The sequence below is a fragment of the Pan troglodytes genome, chromosome 4, assembly GCF_028858775.2.
Source record: "Pan troglodytes isolate AG18354 chromosome 4, NHGRI_mPanTro3-v2.0_pri, whole genome shotgun sequence".
NCBI classification, from domain to species: domain Eukaryota; kingdom Metazoa; phylum Chordata; class Mammalia; order Primates; family Hominidae; genus Pan; species Pan troglodytes.
In genome coordinates, this window is record NC_072402.2 from 73,393,111 (window position 1) to 73,415,019 (window position 21,909).

General features: G+C 39.2%; 1 protein-coding gene across 4 annotated transcripts in view; it reads left to right on the plus strand.

The window, feature by feature from the left end:
• Positions 1 to 21,909, plus strand: part of DAB2 (DAB adaptor protein 2) — a 53,551-nt gene that overhangs the window by 12,875 nt on the left and 18,767 nt on the right. For all 4 annotated transcript variants that reach the window (XM_016953365.3, XM_063811268.1, XM_063811266.1 and 1 more), the window contains 4 exons: positions 17,921 to 18,112; positions 18,949 to 19,088; positions 19,879 to 19,977; positions 21,769 to 21,900. In XM_016953365.3, the coding sequence (XP_016808854.2) occupies positions 18,022 to 18,112; positions 18,949 to 19,088; positions 19,879 to 19,977; positions 21,769 to 21,900 (462 nt within the window). In that variant the 5' untranslated portion in view covers positions 17,921 to 18,021. The remainder of the gene's footprint in view (positions 1 to 17,920; positions 18,113 to 18,948; positions 19,089 to 19,878; positions 19,978 to 21,768; positions 21,901 to 21,909) is intronic.

The window sequence follows — 21,909 nt, forward strand, 5'->3', positions numbered from 1 at the left end:
TTCAGGGGCAAACTTGGTTTCCAGTCTCTAAATTGCAATGGCTTTAAGTTGGGATCAATCACCAGACCCCCATGTGCTCTAAACAACAACAACAAAAAAGGCTGTCAGGGTCTGCAGGCTTTTCAAGTTTTGTCATAATCATGGTTTCACAGCAAAATCTAGGGTAGCTAGTGGCCTACCATTTGCGTCATCTCTCTGGCCATGCACAGTATAAGGGAAATGACATACTCTTAAGAGTCAAAGACATTTGTTTTTTTCCCCCTTAAGGGAATGTTTTGGACCCAGGTGCAAATATAAAATAGCATTTAGGGTAGGAAACCACCCCAGCTCTGAGAGCGAATGACAGACTCGGAGAAGGGAACTTTATTCACATCTCACCTCTGATAATTAACTCTAAAAGTAGAACTTTGCTTATTTTGGAGGTACTATGCAAACTTGGTAGTGTTGTTTCTCTCACTGTTTTCCTTGATGGAACTAATTGTTCATATGCTTCTGTGGTATGTTAATTAAGGAACACATTGCTAGTTAAAAAAAACACTGCAACTGTAAATATTTTTCTAATTTCACATTTTGCTTTACTAAAAGGCTTCTGTGGAGAATGGAAGGGCTTGGTCATTACTTTTGGAGGATTTGTCTTAACTTCCTTGTCTGCAATATTGAGTCTTTTTAATAAAGATTGGATTAGGAACTTAATAGTGGCTTTCAAAGAAGACTTGTCTTTGCACAGGGCTATAGAGTTCAGCTAAGGAAACAAATGATCGAATTGCATTCTCTGATGCTAAAAATGCCTACATAGGAGGACTAGAAAATAGCATATGCTACCATGGAGTGGATCCTCTGAGGCTTCAAGGACCAAATCAAGTTACTTTTATTTAATGACCATAGTAAGAAGCATACAGAGAGGCTACAAATGGAGCCCCTATCTAATCACTTGTGTCCATCCCACATTTCCCTTAAGTATTGAAATGGCAATTGCTAATAGGTACAGAGTTTTGCAACAGGTCATTAGTGGTTCAGAGAACAGAGGAGACTGCTCTGAAAGAAAATAAAAGCTAATGAAACATCTTGCTTAAGTATTACGTTTTTTATGAACCAAGGAAACTTCCTTTATTATGACTCATTGATGTTGACATTCCCGGGTAGACTAACCAGAAACCTTTTTTTAGTTCAGTATAAATATGAGTATTTCATAAAGGGCCAAGAGGTCTCAGCTGACACTCAGCTAAGTGTCATTTGATAAAGAACCATTCCTATTAGCTCACCTCATGCTAGAACTATAAACCAGAGTGGTACCCCCATGATTAGTTAAGTTAAAGACTGGTGTGCATTCAACAGGCCTGGAGAAAGAAGAACCCTCATCCCATCTGCTTACTCTGGGAAAGTCTCCCAGTGGTAAGTCAGATTTTTTAACCAACCTTTTGCCTAAAGTCAAACCTGGACCATTAATGTGGTATGTGTGACACTGAGGGCTAGGCAGATATGTAAATGATAAATTTTAGTGAAAAGGGAAAATACTCAATACAATTTCTAGCCAATACTCTGCAAACTAGAAAACAATATAATTCATAGTGTATTTTTTAAGCAGGTTAGACAATACAGTAATCTCAACATTAACATAAACCAAACTCATTTAACATGGAAGGAGTAAAGAGCTGGCCAGTACTAGATGCACTGTAAAATTATCTACAGCTGGAGATGATTTTGAATAACACATATTAAAAGATACACACATAGATCTAATAAATGAGTCTTTACAGCTTAGAAAACCAGAAAAACTCAATTGTCCTAGTATATAAATTTTTCATGTCAAATAAGTTAAGCCCTTAGGGAAGTAGCAGTTTATTTGGTACCCTATGATTTGATGATTTGTTTAATTAATGCATTGCCTTTTAAAATATCCCAACAGAGTTGTTTATCAGGCCAGTAGTATAAGGTTTATAAGAAACAACATCTTGCATGGGCTATTACTTCATATTAATATAAAGTTAAGATACTAATTACTTCAATCTTACAGATTATGTCCAGATCAAAAGTAAAAAGAATATGATGTTGCCTTTGGGAAAGAAAACTAGATTTTTCTACGATCCTCAAAATTTGTTAATACCAAAATGGTTAATACCATCTCAAGAGCTTATCTTAAAAAATGTAAATGGAGTAGTCAAGACTTGAGCGTTTGAAACTGTTACCTGATGACATAACCAGGTAGCTTTTCTAGGATATCTTGTTTTTATGCAACTCATACAAAGTTTATTTTTTCCCCTTCCCCAGCCCTGGATTAATTAGAGATGACTAAAATAGATGACTAAAGAAAACAATCTAGTGGAGTATACATATTAGAAAATCTTCAAAGTCCCTCTATAAATCCTAGAATAAACTTTCTGAAATCTGTACAGATTAAGGTGAAACTTGAGATCTGTCCTTGTGTTCTTGGAGTATTACAACCAAGAAAGAAGATGTGTGAGCTATTTAATATATATTCCTTCCTAAGAAGTCTTAGTTCTCTGAAACACTATCATTCACTTTAATCTTATCTGTAGAGGTCATCTAAATGACTTGTGAAAAGTGGTATAGAAATTGAATTCCTGAGGTCTTCTCTGGATTAGGAACAATGTTTAATGGTTGGGGTCACCAAGGGGTGGTTCTTTTCTGAAATCTCTACTAGACACAAGGTTCCTTGAATTATGCTTCCAAACTTGCTGAGTGTGCTTCCTGATCCCAAAGATAGATGTCTAGCCATGTTTGTGAAAGGGTAGACCAGTCAATGGTGATTACTTACATGATACTAACAGGTGTGATTTTAGGTATGTAAACTTGGATTTATATAAAGAATTCATGAAACAAAACTTGTCTCACTTACAGACTTTATAAGCAAAATTCTGATATTAAGTCGGTGTTTTATTGTATTAATAAGTGAACCTTTCTATGCTCATCTATTTCTGCAGTTACTGAACTGTATACAGATATTTCAATACATTAGAACACTTTGTTGTTCAATGTAAATTCTCCAATTGTGCAACAACTAATCTGTTTACTTCAGTATAAACTAGAATACTGTCATTTGGAATTTTTACATCCCTCAGTTTAAAAGTGCATTTATTTATTCCCACAAAACATATTTGTTCCAATACTATTTCCCAACAGATGAGAGAATAATGACAGATGTGAACTTTAGCTCAAGAATACTTGTGCATTTCTGCCAATTTTGTTCATCTTGTACTCAATCTGCAGCAGCATTTTAGAGGTTTTTTTTTTTAAATAATCATAAGCACAATTTCAAGCAGGTAGGCTAACTATTGGGAGGCCTTCTTTTGGATCTGGAATTCGACTCATGTGGTATTATTATATGATCACAAAAAGCAAGACACCAATTTGACAAATTCACCTCTCTCCCTTGTATACAAAAACCGAAAATTACCCAGGGGTTTCTTATCCATTAACCTATCTAATTTGTCCAGTAACCAAGAAATAAGCAAATAAGGAATATATTCTTACTCGTAGAAGAACTCTCCTGGACTTTTAGGAAGCCCAGTCTGATGTTGTATATTCTAGGAAACAAACTGCCAAGATTCTGACCTTCAGCCTGCTTGAACACTGGTATCAAGAGGAGAGATGGCTGGTTGTCAGGCTGCTGGTTCTCTGCAAACCTGAAATTTGACAAATAAATATCAAGTCACTTTTTGTTTTTAAATGACTCCTTTTTCCTTCATCTAATTTGAAAGCAACCACGTCTTGTCTAAAGGAAATTAACTAAATCATGAAGAACCATTTTTTAAATGATAATATTTTGAGCACACCAGATAACAGTAAATAGTAAGCAGTTTCAAATCAAAACAAACATAGCTATTCATAGCCACTGGGATTAGCAAGGCCACCAATATTCCTGGAGATGAAGCCTAACTGCCATGTTGGTTGTGGATGTCTTCCCCAACTCGAATAGATCATATCAGATGTGGAAATGTGACCCAGCGGCAAGTCTCTCATGGAAGGTTAATGCCAACTCTATGGGTAGGTTGAATATCAAAACAAAGGACATGCCACCTAGAACCTAGAGACAACATATTCGAATTAGATTAGTTAAACTGATCTTGTTTTGAGTCTGCATAACTGTAAGAAGTGTTTTCATGGTTTTGCTCTCTATACAGAAATGCAACAAAAAATACGTTCCACCTGTCTGTATACAATCACTATGTACACCCTAGTTTGCTCTGTGCTGATTTACAAGTCAGCTGGATTCTTCTTCCTTCAAACTCTTTAAACAGTGTGTCCTTGAAACATGAGTTGCAAGAAAGGGTACAGCAACACTCAAGCAATGGCTTTGAGGATTATATAAATATGGGGCTTTTCCTGGAAAGGGAAACCACATTGGGATTTTATATAATTTAGCCAGGCTATTAAAGAAGAAACCAAATATCAGGCAGTATTTCTTGCACTGGTTTTCGGAAGAGGAGAAGTTTAAGATTACCTGCTTGTTTTAAAGTGCCCTGGTGTGGTATATATCATAAAATAATTCTACTAGTGTACGTAGCCCTTCATTTATAGCTTAATGTTTATAGCACAGATGCTTCTAAATTACATGCTTTTTAAAAACTCTTCTAACATCTGCATAGACTTTCAAGCTGACTACTGTCATGGCACTTGAATAGAAAGTGGGAAGTATTTAATAATTAGGATTTATATGCATATGCGTCATAGGTGAAGTCACAGAGGGACGTGGATGAAGAAATGATTGTATCCTGAAGTCCACGAGTGAGGTATGCTGCACATCTATGTTGACTTAATTCAGGATTATTTCATACGGGGATGAGAATGCACAACCTAATGTTGTATATTCTAGGAACAAACTGCCAAGATTATTTGTATCATTCATTTTAAAACTAGCATGGTGGGCCGGACATGGTGGCTCACGCCTGTAATCCCAGCACTTTGGGAGGCTGAGGCAGGAGTTTGAGACCAGCCTGGCCAAAATGGTGAAACCCTGTCTCTACTAAAAATACAAAAATTAGCCAGGCATGGTGGCAAGCACCTGTAGTCCCGACTTCTCAGGAGGCTGAGGCAGGAAAATCGCTTGAACCTGGGAGGCGGAGGTTGCAGTGAGCTGAGATCGCGCCTCTGCACTCCAGCGTGGGCAACAGAGCGAGACTCCGTCACAAACAGAACAAACAAACAAAAAACCTAGCATGGAAATAGGAAGAGGAGTTATTTTTGGTAGAAATATCTAACCTAGCTTAGAAAGGACAGACATGAAAACAGTAAAACATTTGCTGGGTCAGTTTGGGTAAGTATATGATGAGGGAGGATTGTAGTAAAAGCTATGAATGGTGTGAGTGCGTTGCCTCTGAGTCTTAACTTTTTGACTACCTTTTCCTGCCAGGATCAAGCATAATACATTGTATATTTAGATGCCAAATTTAAAGTAAAACTCATGCATTTACTGTGTTTTGTATCAGTTCCAGAGTGCTTCTCTTCAAGTCACTGCCCCAAAGACACTGCAATAGAAAAATTCTAGAGGTTTCTATGTCAGTAGTAGTTTTTTTTAACATTAAAACTCTAATATTTTTCATGTAAGTTGTTCGTTCTTTAGAAAATTGTATGCCCTTGGATTTAGGATGGGAGGGAAGCAGAATGAAATATAATATCCTACTTTACCATCTAATGATACAAAATAAAGTTCTTCTAAATTCAAATTTTAAAACGGGTTTATTCTATTGACCCATTCCAGTTGCCTATGAACACTTTAGCTTTCTAAAATCTTCTTCCAAAAGTGCTTTCTTGGTATATGTTCTGATTAATATCACTTCAAAACTAGAAATACCAAGCCTTCCTGGTCTTGGGGTCTCCTATGAGGGTCCCTTCCTGCTGTTGTCACCATGGTGTGAAGTCTTCAGCCTCATCACAGTCACCTAGTGCAAGTGACTGGGCTACCACCAAAACCTGGTGGGTTTTAGCCACTGAAGAAAGTGCTCTGGTGAGCGGGGCAGGTTTGGCCATCTCTGGTCCTGCAGTAGTGTCTCCAGGTATGGGAAGTGCTCAGTAGAGTTCCGCCATGTCCCTACAGCCCTCTGGTCACACGGCTCTTTCAGTGTGATAATGCATGCCACCCACCAGCCACTGCACCAAGGCATGCCCATGCTGCCCGAGTCTGCTTGGCTGGGTCAGATTGGACACCTATGCTTGTGCCAGGTCTTTAGTTAAGACTGCCCACCTTCCTGTTATGGGAATTCTTCCCTTGGGCCCTCCCCACTGTGTCAGACCACTTCAGCCCATTGATCATTTCCCAGAAGTGCCTCAGCTTACTCTATAGACTTGTTCACCAGCTTCCCAGATACCTTTGAGCTTTAAAGCCTAAAGTATATGGGAAAGAGTAGCCTTTGCCAAACTCCTCCAACCCCATAATAAAGCCATATTATCCTTTTTCCCAGAACAATGGTTTCATAATAGCTTTTCCTCAGAAGTAATGGGAATCACTCATGGCTTCTTCCATAGGTGACTTGATATTTCTCTAAGTAGAAAGAGAAGCAGCTAGTGAGGTGGTTCGAGATGACATTTAATATCACAACTCTGGGCTCAAGGATGTAGTCATTACCTTGCCAACCTCTCTTCCCTACATCACTTCCCAGGGACAAGTACAAAATGGAGAACAGCATATAAGGAAAGACATACCATATAAGGAAAGAATTATGCATGGGCATAGGTGCCTAGCAACCTCCAAATACAGAGCTCTGCAAAAGCTATGTTGCAGCATGCTATGCACTAGACTGTAATTCCCCATTGTCTTTTCCTTGTCAAGTTGTGCCCACAACATTGTCCTACCCAGCTTGCTTGAGATATACGAAACTCACGTACCAAATGGACCCTGATGTAAAGCAGGTCATAGCCCAAATGATTCAGTGCCAGCAATGTAAGGCAATGACAGAAATGTGATTTTTAACCTCTGTAGTTTCCCTGAAGTTTCAGTGTCACTTCCTTTCCTTTGTAGAAGTGAGTTAAAGGAGAAAGTTGGATTCCTGTTCTGTGTAGTCTAAGCCAGAGGAGGTTATACTTGAGAACTGGGGTGGAATATGTTTCTTCTCCCACATTAAAGCTGAAATGGGTGTATACTCTCTAATGCCAATTAATTCAACCTCAAGCCTCATATGTCCATATTCACAAAAATTCCACGTGATCAAAAGACCAAAAGGACATTCTGACACTGCTCTCTTTCTTAGAAGCTGAATAAGTGTAAAGAGGGATTCTAGAATCAATCGTCTCTGCATGTCTGTGTTCATACAAGCATATTAACTTACACCCAGCTTTGCCGAGAGGCCAGAACATGTTCTCACTGTGAAGACTACACTTTCTATTTTTTCCAACTTTAGTGCAGTTAAGTGTTCAAACAGCCCTTGTGCTGAAACAACAAAGCAAAAATACAATTGCAAAATTGATCATAACCTTAATACTTCTGTTCAACTTGTGAACACTTTCAGACACTTGCCGTGAATTGAGTGGCACTGCCCCGTCTAAAGGCCAAGTGTGGTGGCTCATGCCTGTAATCCCAGCACTTTGGGAGGCCGAGGCGGGTGGATTGCCTGAGGCCAGGAGTTCGAGACCAGCCTGGCCAACATAGTGAGACCCTGTCTCTACTAAAAACGCAAAAATTAGCTGGGCCTAGTGGTGGGCGCCTGTAGTCCCAGCTACTTGGGAGGTTGAGGCAGGGGAATCACTTGAACCCGGGAGGTGGAGGTTGCAGTGAGCTGAGATCATGCCACTGCACTCCATCCTGGGAGACAGAGCAAGACTCTGTCTCAAAAAAAAAACCCAAAAACCAAAATCCAAAAACAAAGAATGTGCCCTTATTTGGATGCATAAAGCTTCTTTGAAGTTTAAACTCTTCTAAACGTTCTTTATAGAGGGGACTGTTTCTTTCTTTCTTTCTTTTTTTTTTTAGATAATAAAACGTGCATTTATTTTTTATTTATTTTTTTAATTTTACTTTTTCTTTTTTTTTATTATACTTTAAATTTTAGGGTACATGTGCACAATGTGCAGGTTAGTTACATATGTATACATGTGCCATGTTGGTGTGCCGCACCCATCAACTCGTCATTTAACATTAGGTATATCCTAATGCTATCCCTCCCCCCTCCCCCCACCCCACAACAGACCCTGGTGTGTGATGTTCTCCTTCCTGTGTCCATGTGTTCTCATTGTTCAATTCCCACCGATGAGTGAGAACATTGACCCAGCAATCCCATTACTGGGTATATACCCAAAGGATTATAAATCATGCTGCTATAAAGACACATGCACACGTATGTTTATTGTGGCACTATTCACAATAGCAAAGACTTGGAACCAAGCCAAATGTCCAACAATGATAGACTGGATTAAGAAAATGTGGCACATACACCATGGAATACTATGCAGCCATAAAAAACGATGAGTTAATGTCCTTTGTACGGACATGGATGAAGCTAGAAACCATCATTCTCAGCAAACTATCACAAGGAGAGGACTGTTTCTTATGCTCCAATAAGAGACATTCTTAATAACAAGTTATTAAAAAAAACAAAATGGGTAGAGGTGGGTACAAAATTAGGATGGGTTATAATGAGTCCAGAGTATTGAAAGTTGCCAATTCAAGAGCTTAGACTTCCTATCATGCTCAAAAAAAAAAAAAAAATCCAAAAAAACTAAAACTAAAAGGCCAAACACTGAATAGTAGAGAATGTACCGAAATAAATTTAAATGCTTTGATCTGCAAGTCTCAGACCTAGGCAAAGCAGCCAAATCAATATTAATGAGACAGTTTGACCAAGTAACTCCTGCTACCTAGGCAAAAAGGAATCTAGTGACAATGTATAATGAGAGCATGTAAGATCCTTTTTCTATTTTGATTCAGAAAACATCTATAAAATACCATGTTCAAATTACCCTGCTAAGCTATCTTCTTGTTCTTTTGCTTGGTATATCTGCTAAATGGAAGGCATTCTTGGTTCAGTCCCCATGTAATGGGCTTTGTACATCCTGTTTTTAAAAAATGGTTTTTAAAAACAAACACATGTAATCTCTAGAAATAAGGCATTACAGTCTCATGCTAGATCTTTCCTGGTGCCAGCTTTGTCCCCTCCAGCTATTTCACAATTAGACAAGTCAAACTCTCTTTCTTGCCCTCAGTTTTCTAATCATTATAATAAAATGATGTGGCCAAATTATTCTCTATTTTTCTTTCAGCTCAAGTCTTGGTATTTCTTTAAGCAGATAAAGCGTTGTTAAAGTAAACCATCGCACCTCACATAGGTCAGTATATTGAAATGATTTAGGAATCTTTAAAATATATTGATACCTGGGTCTCTATGCCCAGAGACTGTGATCTAATTTATCTGGGAATGCCATGAATATCAATGTTTTAAGAATTCCACAGTAAAATTTTCCCAGATGATGTGAAGCAGAGCTTCTAAACTGTCCGTGATAATGATGTAGGCATGAATTTTAACTCAGGATTCATTGGAACAGGCATCTCTGGGTAACTTAGAGTAGATTTTGTTCCCAGAGTCTGTTTCTATCAGAACCCAACTTTTGTAGGCTCAGAAGGCAGAGCTGAGCAGGAGGTGGCTCTTACACTGGCAAACCATCTCACTTTTCCACCTGGGCTTTACTAGTTAAAATACTAGGCTGGGTGCAGTGGGTCAAGCCTGTAATTACAACATTTTGAGAGGCCAAGGCAGATGGATCACCTGAGGTCAGGAGTTCAAGACCAGCCTGGACAACATGGTGAAACCCTGTCTCTACTAAAAATACAAAAAATTGGCCAGGTGTGGTGGCTGATGCCTGTAATCTCAGCTATTTGGGAGGGTGAGGCAGGAGAATCACTTGAACCCAGGAGGTGGAGGTTGTAGTGAGCTGAGATTGCACCACTGCACTCCAGCCTGGGCAACAAGAGCAAAACTCTGTCTCAGAATAAATAAATAAATAAAGTATTACACCATTCCACCTTTCCACTTATTAGTCATTTGAGCATAGGTTCTTACTGTTCTAAAAGTGTTTAAACACTTACTGTGGAAATGCAATGTTGGAAAGAGCACAAGACTACACAACACATAGCTTCTGTGACCTAGCTTTGGTTTAATAGTAGCTACTGATATGGTTTGGCTTTGTCTCCACCCAAATCTCATCTTGAACTGTGGCTCCCATAATTCCCATGTATTGTGGGAGGGACCTGGTGGGAGGTAATTGAATCATGGGGGCAGTTTCCCCCATACTGTTCTCTTGGTAGTGAATAAGTCTCATGAGGTCTGATGGTTTTAAAAGGGGTTTCCCTTTTCGATTGGCTGTCTTTCTTGTCTGCCACCATGTAAGATGTGCCTTTCACCTTCCACCACGATTGTGAGGCCTCCCCAGCTACGTGGAACTGTGAGTCCATTAAACCTCTTTTTCTTTATAAATTACCGAGTCTCAAAAATACAAAAAATTAGCCAGGCATGGTGGCAGGCGCCTGTAGTCCCAGCTACTTGGGAGGCTGAGGCAGGGGAATGACGTGAACCCAGGAGGCGGAGCTTGCAGTGAGCCGAGATCGCACCACTGCACTCCACCCTGGGCGACAGAGCAAGACTCCGTCTCAAAAATAAATAAATAAATAAATAAATAACCCAGTCTCAGGTATGTCTTTAACAGCAGTGTGAGAACAGACTAATACAGCTACCATTTGTTAAGCACTTTCTAAGCCAGGTGCAGCTGTCGCTATGTAAGTTCTTACTGATTTTTTTTCTAATAGCTCAGCAAACTATATTCTCATTTTACCAATGAAGAAATGAACATTAGATAAATTGCCTCAAGCCACAGAGCCAGGAAATGATGAATCCTAGGTGGGTGGCACTCACAAGCCTGAGCTATTAGCTGCTATGCTATCCCACCTCTACCCAAAGTTAACTGTTTGATAGAATCTTAACTCTGGTCTGACTTGGTTCCAAAACAGGGAAAGCATCTTGGTTCAAGATTTACTAAGTCCTCTAAGTCCTGCCATATCATTTTCAAAGATTAAAGGCAGTGATACCTCCTCGCTGTAAATGCATAACTTGTGGATAGCTCATTGACTCGGGCTTGTTCTGTTAGTGAGGCCTCTACAGCAGTGTCAGCATTTACAAGAAAATCTTCTAAGGACTCCTTTTCAGTATGCATTAGCATAGTCTCATTCCTCAGTGAAACAGGCTGTAAAAATCTTACTGTCTGCTCAGTTTGGTCTTTGCAGAGCAGAAGAGCCTTCCTAAAAGCATAAGAATCCAAACAAGCAGTTAAAGGAAGGATTTGCATAAAGTATCAGAAACAGTCTAACTTTGCTACAGCATCGCTGGTAATGACCCCTATTCTTAAAGAGCTACTTTGAAGATAGCAGTGAAGGCTGTTTGCTGCCCTCTTGGACCCCGAGGTCTGTCTTAGAGGTTAATATTTCACATGTTGTCCTAATTCTGCACTTTAGCTGAGGCAGGCAGAAAGTTCAAAGAAACAAGGAAGCACATTCTCTGTCCAGTACAAAGTACTGGACATTCTAAACAAATATGTTTATGTTGCTTTCTTCTTGAGTCTCCTTAATTCCTTTCCCTGTGTCTATTATATGTGGCTTCTTGCTAAAAATTAATGGTGTGTTAATGTCAGTGGGATGATGACTTTCTGAAAGTAGCTTATAAAATCCAGGTTAAAATCAGTGGGATTCAAGAAAAGACAAGAGAGACAGTATATATAAGAGAAGAGGAAACACAGACTACGCTCACTTTGAGCCTAATGGCTTATGACGGATTGATTTTCTGTTGCTGTGTCCATTTCATTATTCATAAAATAGAGACACATTCAGCCGGGTGCGGTGGCTCACACCTATAATCCCAGCACTCTGGGAGGCCGAGGCAGTGGATCACCTGAGGTCAGGAGCTCGAGACCAGCCTGGCCAACATGGTGAAACCCTGTCTCTACTAAAAATACAAAAACTTAGCCAGGCATGATGGTGGGTGGCTGTAATCCCAGCTACTCGGGAGGCTGAGGAAGGAGAATGGCTTGAACCTGGGAGGCAGAGGTTGCAGTAAGCCGAGATTGCGCCACTGCACTCCAGCCTGGGCAACAAGAGTGAAACTCTGTCTCAAGAAAAAAAAAAAAAAGAGAGAGAGACATTCTGTTTCATAGACCTTTCGGAATAAGTGTTCTTAGTGGTTGGTATACTAGGTGTTTGTCCCATTCCCCTTAATGTTAAAAATAAATTCCCTACCATCTGTTGAATGGGGCTACCACTAAGTCCTTAACTCAAATTATTCCTTTTACCAGCATTTTGAGACTGGCAAAGCACTTTTCCTGCCTGCTCTGTATAATTAGGGTAAGAAGGTAGGCTTGGGAGTCACAGGGGAGGATGGTTGACACTTGTATTATGATATTGCTTCAAAACCTTGGAATCATTAAGTAGTACCATTGCTGATGCCAACACATTCCTACTGGTAGAAAGGATAAGGATATATAAGAAGTGCCAACCAACTTTACCCCTACAAAGCCTAGACTAATCATTGTCCACCAGGCTGGCAATTGAAGGATTCAAAACACTAGACATTTTATATGAATCACTAAGGACTAAGCAATAGCTGATTTTTATTATTGCAAAGCCCATAGTCATTCTAAGATGACTCATGCAGTCTTCCAGAATAAATTTCTCAGAGCCTTCTCAGAAACCAGGAGAGATGTTGCAAGCTCCAGAATCTCTTGCAGTCATCTGATGCTAGTCCCACAGAAGGGGGAAGTCTCTGCATTCTTTCAGGGAGATTTGTATTAAGTCCAAAATCCAAGTTAGAGATCTTCGCTTAAATGGAAGCTAATTTTATTAATATAGCAGAGTTTCCTTTACAGCTTTCTGTTCTATCTGAGGCCTTAAAAAGGAGTCAGGACTATAAGATAACTTTAGATCCTCCTTTGTTTTTACATGTGTCATCTTCTCTTTTCAATCTTCTAATGAAGGAAACAGCCAGTCCCTGAGAACCAGGATAACAAACTAGTTATTTTTAGATGGGGAACTGTGCTTGTGAGCCTTTTTATATGTTTTTGATCTTTCATTTGTAATCCTTGCCTTGTGATAACACCCCTTGGGTGTATTTCCTGACTAATTTTGCACTTTTTGAACTGAAGGGACCTGAGACTACACCCAACGAGTGAGAAAATTGTATACTTCCTCCTTGTGCTGCACTCACTTGCTTCCCTTTGTAAGAAATTTTTACCATCCTAGAGCTTTCAAACAGACCCCATTGCTTAACATAAGCTAGACACTTTCTTCAACAGAGCCCCAGTTTGGAAAGGTAATCAAAGGAATTAACTAGGGGACTTTTGGTCCTCAGATCCCTTTTCCAGGCCCAATCCCTTTTTAAAATTCAACTCATTAAAAACCCTGCTAAAAGTTTTATGGATGCAAGTGACAATATTCAAATGCATTACATTTGAATATTGACTATTAAGTTTAAACCAATTATTCTCTACAGATGGATCTAAGTCTGTAAGTGAGCTGCCTTCTACCCACTGCATGTTAAATGATAACTTGCCTATTTGACAAGTCTATGATGGGGACGTGCTCTTTAAACCTTGGGAGAAATGTGAATTATCACTCTGGTGTATGCATAACTGGATATACACTTTTGTTAAAATCTTGCAATAAGTCTTGAACATTTTTTTTGTAAAGGGGTTTGTAGTCTTGAGGCCTGTAAGCAGAGTCTACCTTCTGATCATTTCAGGAAGTAGAGATAGATGCATTTTCAATTGTATGGCCTACAATGGAGACTTACCCTTGGCTATTGCAACTCAACATACACATCCATTTTCTTCAGGGAATTTATATTACAGAAACTTTTCCTCCTTATTTTTTTCTTCCTTGTCCCTTGGAATTGCTCATACCCAAATGGCGAAAGGATATAGTCAAAGGAAATCAAATACCTTTAAAGCAATTCCAATGCTATGAAAAGCTGTATTTAAATATCTGAACAGAGAAATTTTTGCTATAAAAACTTACAGCAAGGTAATGCCACTCACCTTAGAATCCTTCCATTTGGCCCAGTCTGCCAACGCTAGATTCGATACCTGGTCTTGAGCTACATCTTGTGTTACTTTTATGACTAAACCCAGATGCCACTGTTCCCTCCCCCAAAACCCCTCAAAGTGTTTTGTGGCACTTCTCAAATTCTTTTAAAATAGTCTCATGTAAGAATACAAATTGCCAAATTTAATGAGCTAAGTCTTTTCATGTCAGAAATAATACCTTGCAGTGAAGTATGATATCCGGCTTCAAAGATGGGCAACAAACTCTTAAGCCCAGGTCACTTTTTCAGCCAGTGATTCTAACCCAGTTCTGGGCCATCTTGCTGCTGCTATCAACACATGCATTGATGAACTCAACATAATACTGACCTAAGCAAGACAGATCTGAAGGTATAGTCACACACACTTCAATTGCCTCCCATGAAGAAAATAGAATGTATTCTGTTTTGGAATATATTGTTGCAGTTCTTGTTCTGGGCCTAGAAAGTTAAAAGTAGATATCGAAGTATATAAATATAGCCTTGAAAGCCAAAATAATATGGTTTTTAAAAGCATATAAGGATTAATATTCAAGTGAAACACTTGAATCTGCCACATTTAGGGTACCCTTAAAGAATAGTTTTTTGATCTGGAAAATCAAAACAGATTAGCCTTACCATTGTGTCAGTTGGAGTTCAGTCCACACCAGTTATTTTAAAATATTTTAATGTTAAGCATTAATTCCCATTCGAATACTAACCAGGCCTGACCCTGCTTAGCTTCCAAAATCAGGCTTGTTCATGGTTGTATGGCCGCAGATATTAAGTGTTAACTAGGTATAAGTTGTTAGCTAGAAAACTGAGAGAGTAAGAAGAGAAGATCAAGTCATCACTGGGTAAGTAAACTACAGAAAGCAGCTACCACCTCTAGGGCTGAGGGGACAAAGTTAAGACATTGGAACCATCAAAGTTTATAAAGCTTGCAGGAGGGGGTCTCATGGTGCTGATACTGAGGCCTCTGAGAAGGGAGTACTGCTTAGCTAGTACTGGAGTCCCTGTGCTCTGAGGGCCTGGGACCTGTTGGCCTGGAGAGAGTATGCCAGAGGGCTGATGCTGATGTCTCCAGGACAGGCATGATGAGACTAGTTCTGCAAGTGTTAAAACTGGATTCAGGGGCTGTTTTAGGAAGAAACTCTTGCTGCTGGAGTGAAGAAGTTCTACTAGAGTCACACTCCCAGGAGTCTCAAGTCATAAGGAAGTCCATGTGGAGCAAGCAGACATGTCCGAGTCCCTTCACCAGCTTGGCAGTTTCCCTCCAGCGCACCTTACTGGCAGAGCCAATATGCAGCCAGCAGGCAAAGCAGGAATGTTTGCACAGTCTAGCCCTGGCTTCACTAACCGGAGATAGAGGTGGTTCTGAAGCTGAGACAACTTAAATGGCACCGATCACCCCTCCAGCTACTCAGCATCCACATACACCCTTCCACACCTTTCAACTTTTCCTCCGACAGCCACACAAGTGTTTCCATCTACAAAGGTGCAACTGTCTTTCATTCAGAGAAAGATGTTCTCACCCTCTCCCCAAACTGGGAAGCTGCAAAGACCCCATAGGCATCACATTCATTTCTGGAAAACGGTTACTGTCTTTGGGCTACATTAACCACCCCTAGACTTCAGTTGCAGTCCCATCTGAATATTTCACTGCCTAAAGACAAAATTGTACATTTAACTTCAAAAATACTTGCATTAAAAGAGAAGATAGAGAGATAGAAAATAGGTAATACATACCAGTGTATACACATAACAAGCAAGGAAGAAAATACGCATAGCTACAACTGCCCTCATTACCATCTACATGAATGCCATCTATATCCCAGACATTGAGAAATGAGTCTCCTACCTTCAAGGAGATTATAGTCCAGTGTGTGGGCAGACAAGCAAATAGACTTGTGTGTAAACCATGCAATGGACATGTGTATTTCAAGAGGACTACGTGAAGCTGTGCTGGAATACAGCTTCTCAGCTGAGATTTGTCACTGCAGTGTTGAGGAACTCTGGTTTGGGGCCAGACAGTCTGGGTTACAAACCTGGTTCTACTACTTAGCAGGTATGTCGTTTTAAATATCTTTGCCTTCACTTTGGGAGGCTGAGTGAGGCGGATCACGAGGTCAGGAGCTTGAGACCAGCCTGACCAACATGGTGAAACTCCGTCTCTACTGAAAATACAAAACTTAGCCGGGCGTAGTGCCCCTCACCTGTAATCCCAATCCCAGCTACTCAGGAAGCCGAGGCAGGAGAATCGCTTGAACCCGGGAGGTGGAGGTTGCAGTGGGCCGAAATCGTGCCACTGCACTCCAGCCTGGGCGACAGAGCAAGACTCCGTCTCAAAAAAAAAAAGAATATCTGTGTCTTAGCCTTCCCTCTGGAAAATGAAATATGATACAGTAATACTCACAGGACTACTATGAATCTTTTAAAGTTATACAATTAAAAGGTTAATAGTGCCTGGTTCCCACCTAAGTCCTGAGTTAAGAATGGCTTTGAGTCTCCTACTGTGTAAGACTTTCATCTGTAAACAGACTGTCTCCCTGGTTGCCAACCAGCCAGGTGTCTTTGAGCAAAATTAACTACTAAATCTCCAAATGAAGCAATTCAGATAACATTACTCATACATAGATTGCATGAATGTATGTATTTAAAGACTGTTCAGATTATAAAGACTTTTAAAACTCACAGTGGGAGAAATTAAGTACTGACCCCTATGAAAACATGTTGACATTTGTAAACAAGCTAAGTGCAATTTAAATTGAGTAAAAACTTGAGACTTACTTTTTATTTAGATATTATTTAAGTATCTAACAAACGACAGTTATTCTCATGTGGTGGGCTTGGTCCTTCAGTTAAAATGTTCACTTAAATGGGTGGTATAGGCACGGAATGAAGAGGGCTTTTGTTGAAGGCAGGGTTGTGGAGGGGTTAGCGTGCCAGCCCACAGGTTGTCTTAATATGATTACAAAACAATGAATAGCTTTTCTTTACCTTTGGTCATCAGTCAATGTAGAAAGTTAATCTACTCGCCCTAGCTCTCTCTACAGCTATATAGAAACATTGGCTCCTGGGAAGTGAGAGAACCTTTTGGAAAGTTAGCTCACTTCTGCCTGGTTACAATGACTGCATTTTCCTGTTTCTCCTACTATGATACATTGTGGGTAGGGCAGAGGTTGTGAGAGCACATGACAGACTGTTTGGAGTATGGTGATGCTGAATAATAGCATAAAAATGTACTAGATTAATTGCACAATTGGACCCCCCTCAATCCATTATTTCCCTGATACAAATAAGTGTTAATGGCAAAAAAGGATGTGTTTTATAGTGCTTGGATAACCCTGGGGATCATATGCAGAATCCTAATACTTAAAACAAATTTATCAATGTGAATAAGATACAGTTCATAACTCTACTCTAGTCACTGCCTTTATAGTTAAGCAATTTTCTGAAGAACTGAAATTTATAATGCCCAATCTCAAATGGCATTTGCAGTCTTACCAGGCTTAACATTCAATTTATTTCTGTTTTGCAATAATGCCTAGCAAGTTTTCGATCCCTATCTTTAATACTTGATTTTTATGTGAAAGTTCTAATAAAAACTGCTTAGCTAGATAATCACTAAATGTTACTAGATATCAAGTGCTTAAAGAAAAAACTAATAGGCACACATGTTCCATTTTGGAAACTACAAAGGAAACACTCCTACCCACTCCCCTGCTTTCAGTCTTCAGTCTAATACAGCAGGAGAAGGAACAAAATGAGTCCAAAGAACTACAAAAGAAAGTCACTACTTGTAAGCCTATTCTGGCATAAAGTCTGGGTCTGCTGTGTTCTGATCTCAATATGCCTCTAAACTCTGCCTACAGGTGTCTGTGGGAGGTTATGTTTATTTGAGACTTCTCCATCGGGATCGCCTGGTGTCACCAAGTGTCCACTGGTACTGAGGTTTGCTGCCTGCCTTCTTGCCATGTCTAACGAAGTGGAAACAAGTGCAACCAATGGTCAGCCCGACCAACAGGCCGCACCAAAAGCACCCTCAAAGAAGGAAAAAAAGAAAGGTATGGAGAAATCCACTTGAAGCCAAGGAAGGGAGCTAGAGATGGTTACCCCTGGAGAAATGTGAGATTCAGAATAAAGTAAGGGCTGGCTCTTATCTTCCTTCAACCTCAGCTTAGTCTCATGTTCTCCTAATAGGAAAGTTGTACCTTGGGAGAAGAGACTGGTTCATCTCACGTGTAAGAAGACATCTCTGGAAACCTGCGATTATACCCACTTAAGTCCAGTTGGGAAACAGTCATGGCATCTTGTTCAGTTAATAATGCAGTCGTTAATTATTATATGGTTATCATTCAGTTATTTATTTACCATTTGATTTTACTGAACTCATTGGGAATGGGACTACACAGACCTTGTAAAAGGAGCAAAAGACATTATAAAGATGGGATAATTATCTTAATAATTTTCAAGAGAACTTAGGCATAATTCCTTTCTGCCTTATTGATAATTTAAAATGTTGGTAAATTGCTTGGCAGCTTATTTTTCTTACATTAAAAATACGTATATTATCATCCTTATATTCCTTTAAAGACTTAAAAAAAACTATGATGAAAAATGTCCCCAACTCCCACCTCCCATATTCCCATACGTTTCCCATAACGCTGTCAATTTTGTACTTCTAACAGTTTATTTTCTCCCCACCCCAACTCCATACACAGTTGATTGTGGAACATGATTTTGCTCAAAGGAAGTAAGAATAAGACAGGATAGAATATTACATACATGATCAGTTGTAGTATAATCAGGATTTATACTACTTAAATTTTGGAGAGTCTAGAGCATATTTGGTCATAATTAGAACTAGCATTCTTTATCCTGTATTCCTTTCTTTTCTCAGGCCCTGAAAAGACAGATGAATATCTCTTAGCAAGGTTCAAAGGCGATGGTGTAAAATATAAGGCCAAGCTGATTGGCATTGATGATGTGCCAGATGCAAGAGGGGATAAAATGAGCCAAGACTCTATGATGAAACTAAAGGTAAAAGGGAAATGAATGCTTTATCTGTATATTAAGCAAAAGTCCAAGAGAGGGAATTATATTAGAAGCTCTTGTTGACCTATTGTTCAATTACTTGAAAACCGCTTTTAATCACATTATCCATCAGTAGTGCCCCATTTTCTGAGAAACCGTGAGTGTTTGCATATTTGGAGGGATGTCCTAGATACCTAATTTTATCAAATATAATAGGACTCTAGATGCCTTTTCCTTCTGGCAAACTCAACATTAGGACGAACCAAGCGTATTCCTATTTCTATTCCTATAAAAGCTATGTGCAAATATTTGCATTGTTTGTCTTACTGTATGTGGAGAGCACGGAATATCCTGTTTTAGACCTGAGAATTGTTCTGATAAAATTTAGGATTCTACTTAGGCATTGGTGTTCCTTAGCGCTAGCCTTTCTGTTTTTTGAATTTAAAAATTTAGTACTATGGCACTATGTGAAACTGACTTAATAAATAATACTTGTTCAATAGTTCAAGGCCTAGAAGAAACATCTCTAAAGATCTTCTAGTTGAGCTTTACCAGTGACTATTCTGAGGCCAAGAGAATTAGAGTGACTTGTCCGAGTTCGCACAGCTAACTAAGGGATGCCCTGGTTCAACGTCTTCTATGCGGTCTTGCTGTCCCTGATGAAAAGTGCCGAATCCTCTCATCAATGGCAGATCAAGTCGAAAACAAAGCTGACTGACTTTGAAAATTTTAATATTAAAACCATTGTAGGATGTTTTTAAAAATTCAACTTCTCTTGTTTTTCCACCCTCATCAGGGAATGGCGGCAGCTGGTCGGTCTCAGGGACAACACAAACAAAGGATCTGGGTCAACATTTCCCTTTCTGGGATAAAAATAATTGATGAGAAAACTGGGGTAAGAATTCACATTTGCTGATACCTCTCTGACCACCTGAGTCTGACCAACAATTTGCTACTTTAATTTCGGCTCCCCTTCTTCGTTCTCAAAGTTCTGTAGGGAACAAATATAGCATATATTACATCTCCAGAAGTAACAGGCAGAAAACAGAATAGGAGGTAAAAGTCAAGATACTTTATTTTGAATTTGTGTTCTATAATAAATGTGAATCTAAGTCTGTTAAGTCTGTTAATAGGCTTAGATTCACATTATGTCTATAATATATAAATATACATATTTTTGAAATTAAATAAATATATATAATTTATATAATATATAAATATTTAAATATATATTAAAATATAAATACATATATAATTTATAAAGCAAAACTTCTATATATATATATATATATTTTTGACCTCAGGTATACAGAACTAGATTAATTTTAACCCCTAGTTTGTGACACTTTTATGTATTGCTTACATGTGAACTTACCGGCTAACCTAAAGCTAGAACCTCACCCATAACACATCTACCTCTTTTTCATTTCTTTTTTCCCTGCCTTCTCACCTCACAGATGTAACCTTGTTTTTGTTGGTTCCTGTTGTTCTATTACTTGTGAACAATCTTACTTATTTTGCCTTGTTTTTAAGCCTTATCAGAAAGCTATTTATCATACATCAAGTCTTCTGTGATTTTTTTTCTGTACTCAATGTAACATCATAAGACTCACGTTTTTTAAAATGTTGTGTGTGGCTCATTTTCATTGCTATAAAATACTCTCTCGCATCACGATACTGTGGGGAGACCTCCAGTTACTATTCATCCCTTTCTAGAGTGCCCATTATCTACCATGCAAACCTAGGGCCCTGGCACCCTAGTGGACCCCACTCAGCCTGCTAGTGCTGGGGTCCTCAGGCACCACTCTCTTTATCAGTTGCCTTTATCTGTCAACTCTTATTTTCCCAAGCCCATCAGAGAAAGGTGGCATGTTTCTCTCACCCTTCTGTGTCTCCTCAAACTTTCTAAGATACTCTAAGATATCTTAGACATTCAGGACAAAAAGCCAAGACACACTCTGCCACCTACAAATATCCCTAAAGAGTTCAACCTTGTTAACTGCTTGAAAGGATCAAGAAAAAGGAGGGAAAAATAGAAGAAAAGACACTAAGCCAATACAGTCCCCACCCCTTATAATTCCTGGTTACTGATGTAGTCATTATGTCATTAACATAGTGTAGTTATTACTACATTATGTTACTATGTATTAGGCTGTCTAGGTGAGGCTGAGAAACACTTGATGACAGTATTTGGTATCCTCCAGAATATACTGGGAATACGGTTCCAATAACACATAGGATGGTTCCTCGGCCACTCTGAGCCATCGTCAATGAATCCCTGTGAACACTCCTCTAGCTTAGTTATGCTGTTCTTTTAAGTTTGTCTTTGAGTTGGGAAAGTAGACCTATTTGGCTTGGCTTAAGGGCTAAATGTCTCCTCTTCACTTGGTCTTCTAATCCTCAGTCCTTCCTGGCTATGTGGCATCATGTCTTTAAAGCAGGGAGAGTAAAGTATCAATATTTTAAGAAGGAACATTCTTCCCACTTATGTTTTCTATTCTTCTTTCTTTTGAGCCCTTTCTAGAAAGAGTAATGCTCTAGCCTTCAATCAGAAATGAAAAGTCTTTCTTCAAATGGTTTAAACTTCTCATATATGCCTTCATATATGTGTCTGAGGCTTCGGTGTGCTAGCCTGCAAATAGATTCTAGTTTTCTTAATAAATTACTCTTTATGTTCTTTTTTAAGGTAATAGAGCATGAACATCCAGTAAATAAGATTTCTTTCATTGCCCGTGATGTGACAGACAACCGGGCATTTGGTTATGTGTGTGGAGGAGAAGGCCAGCATCAGTTTTTTGCCATAAAAACCGGGCAACAGGTGAGCTCT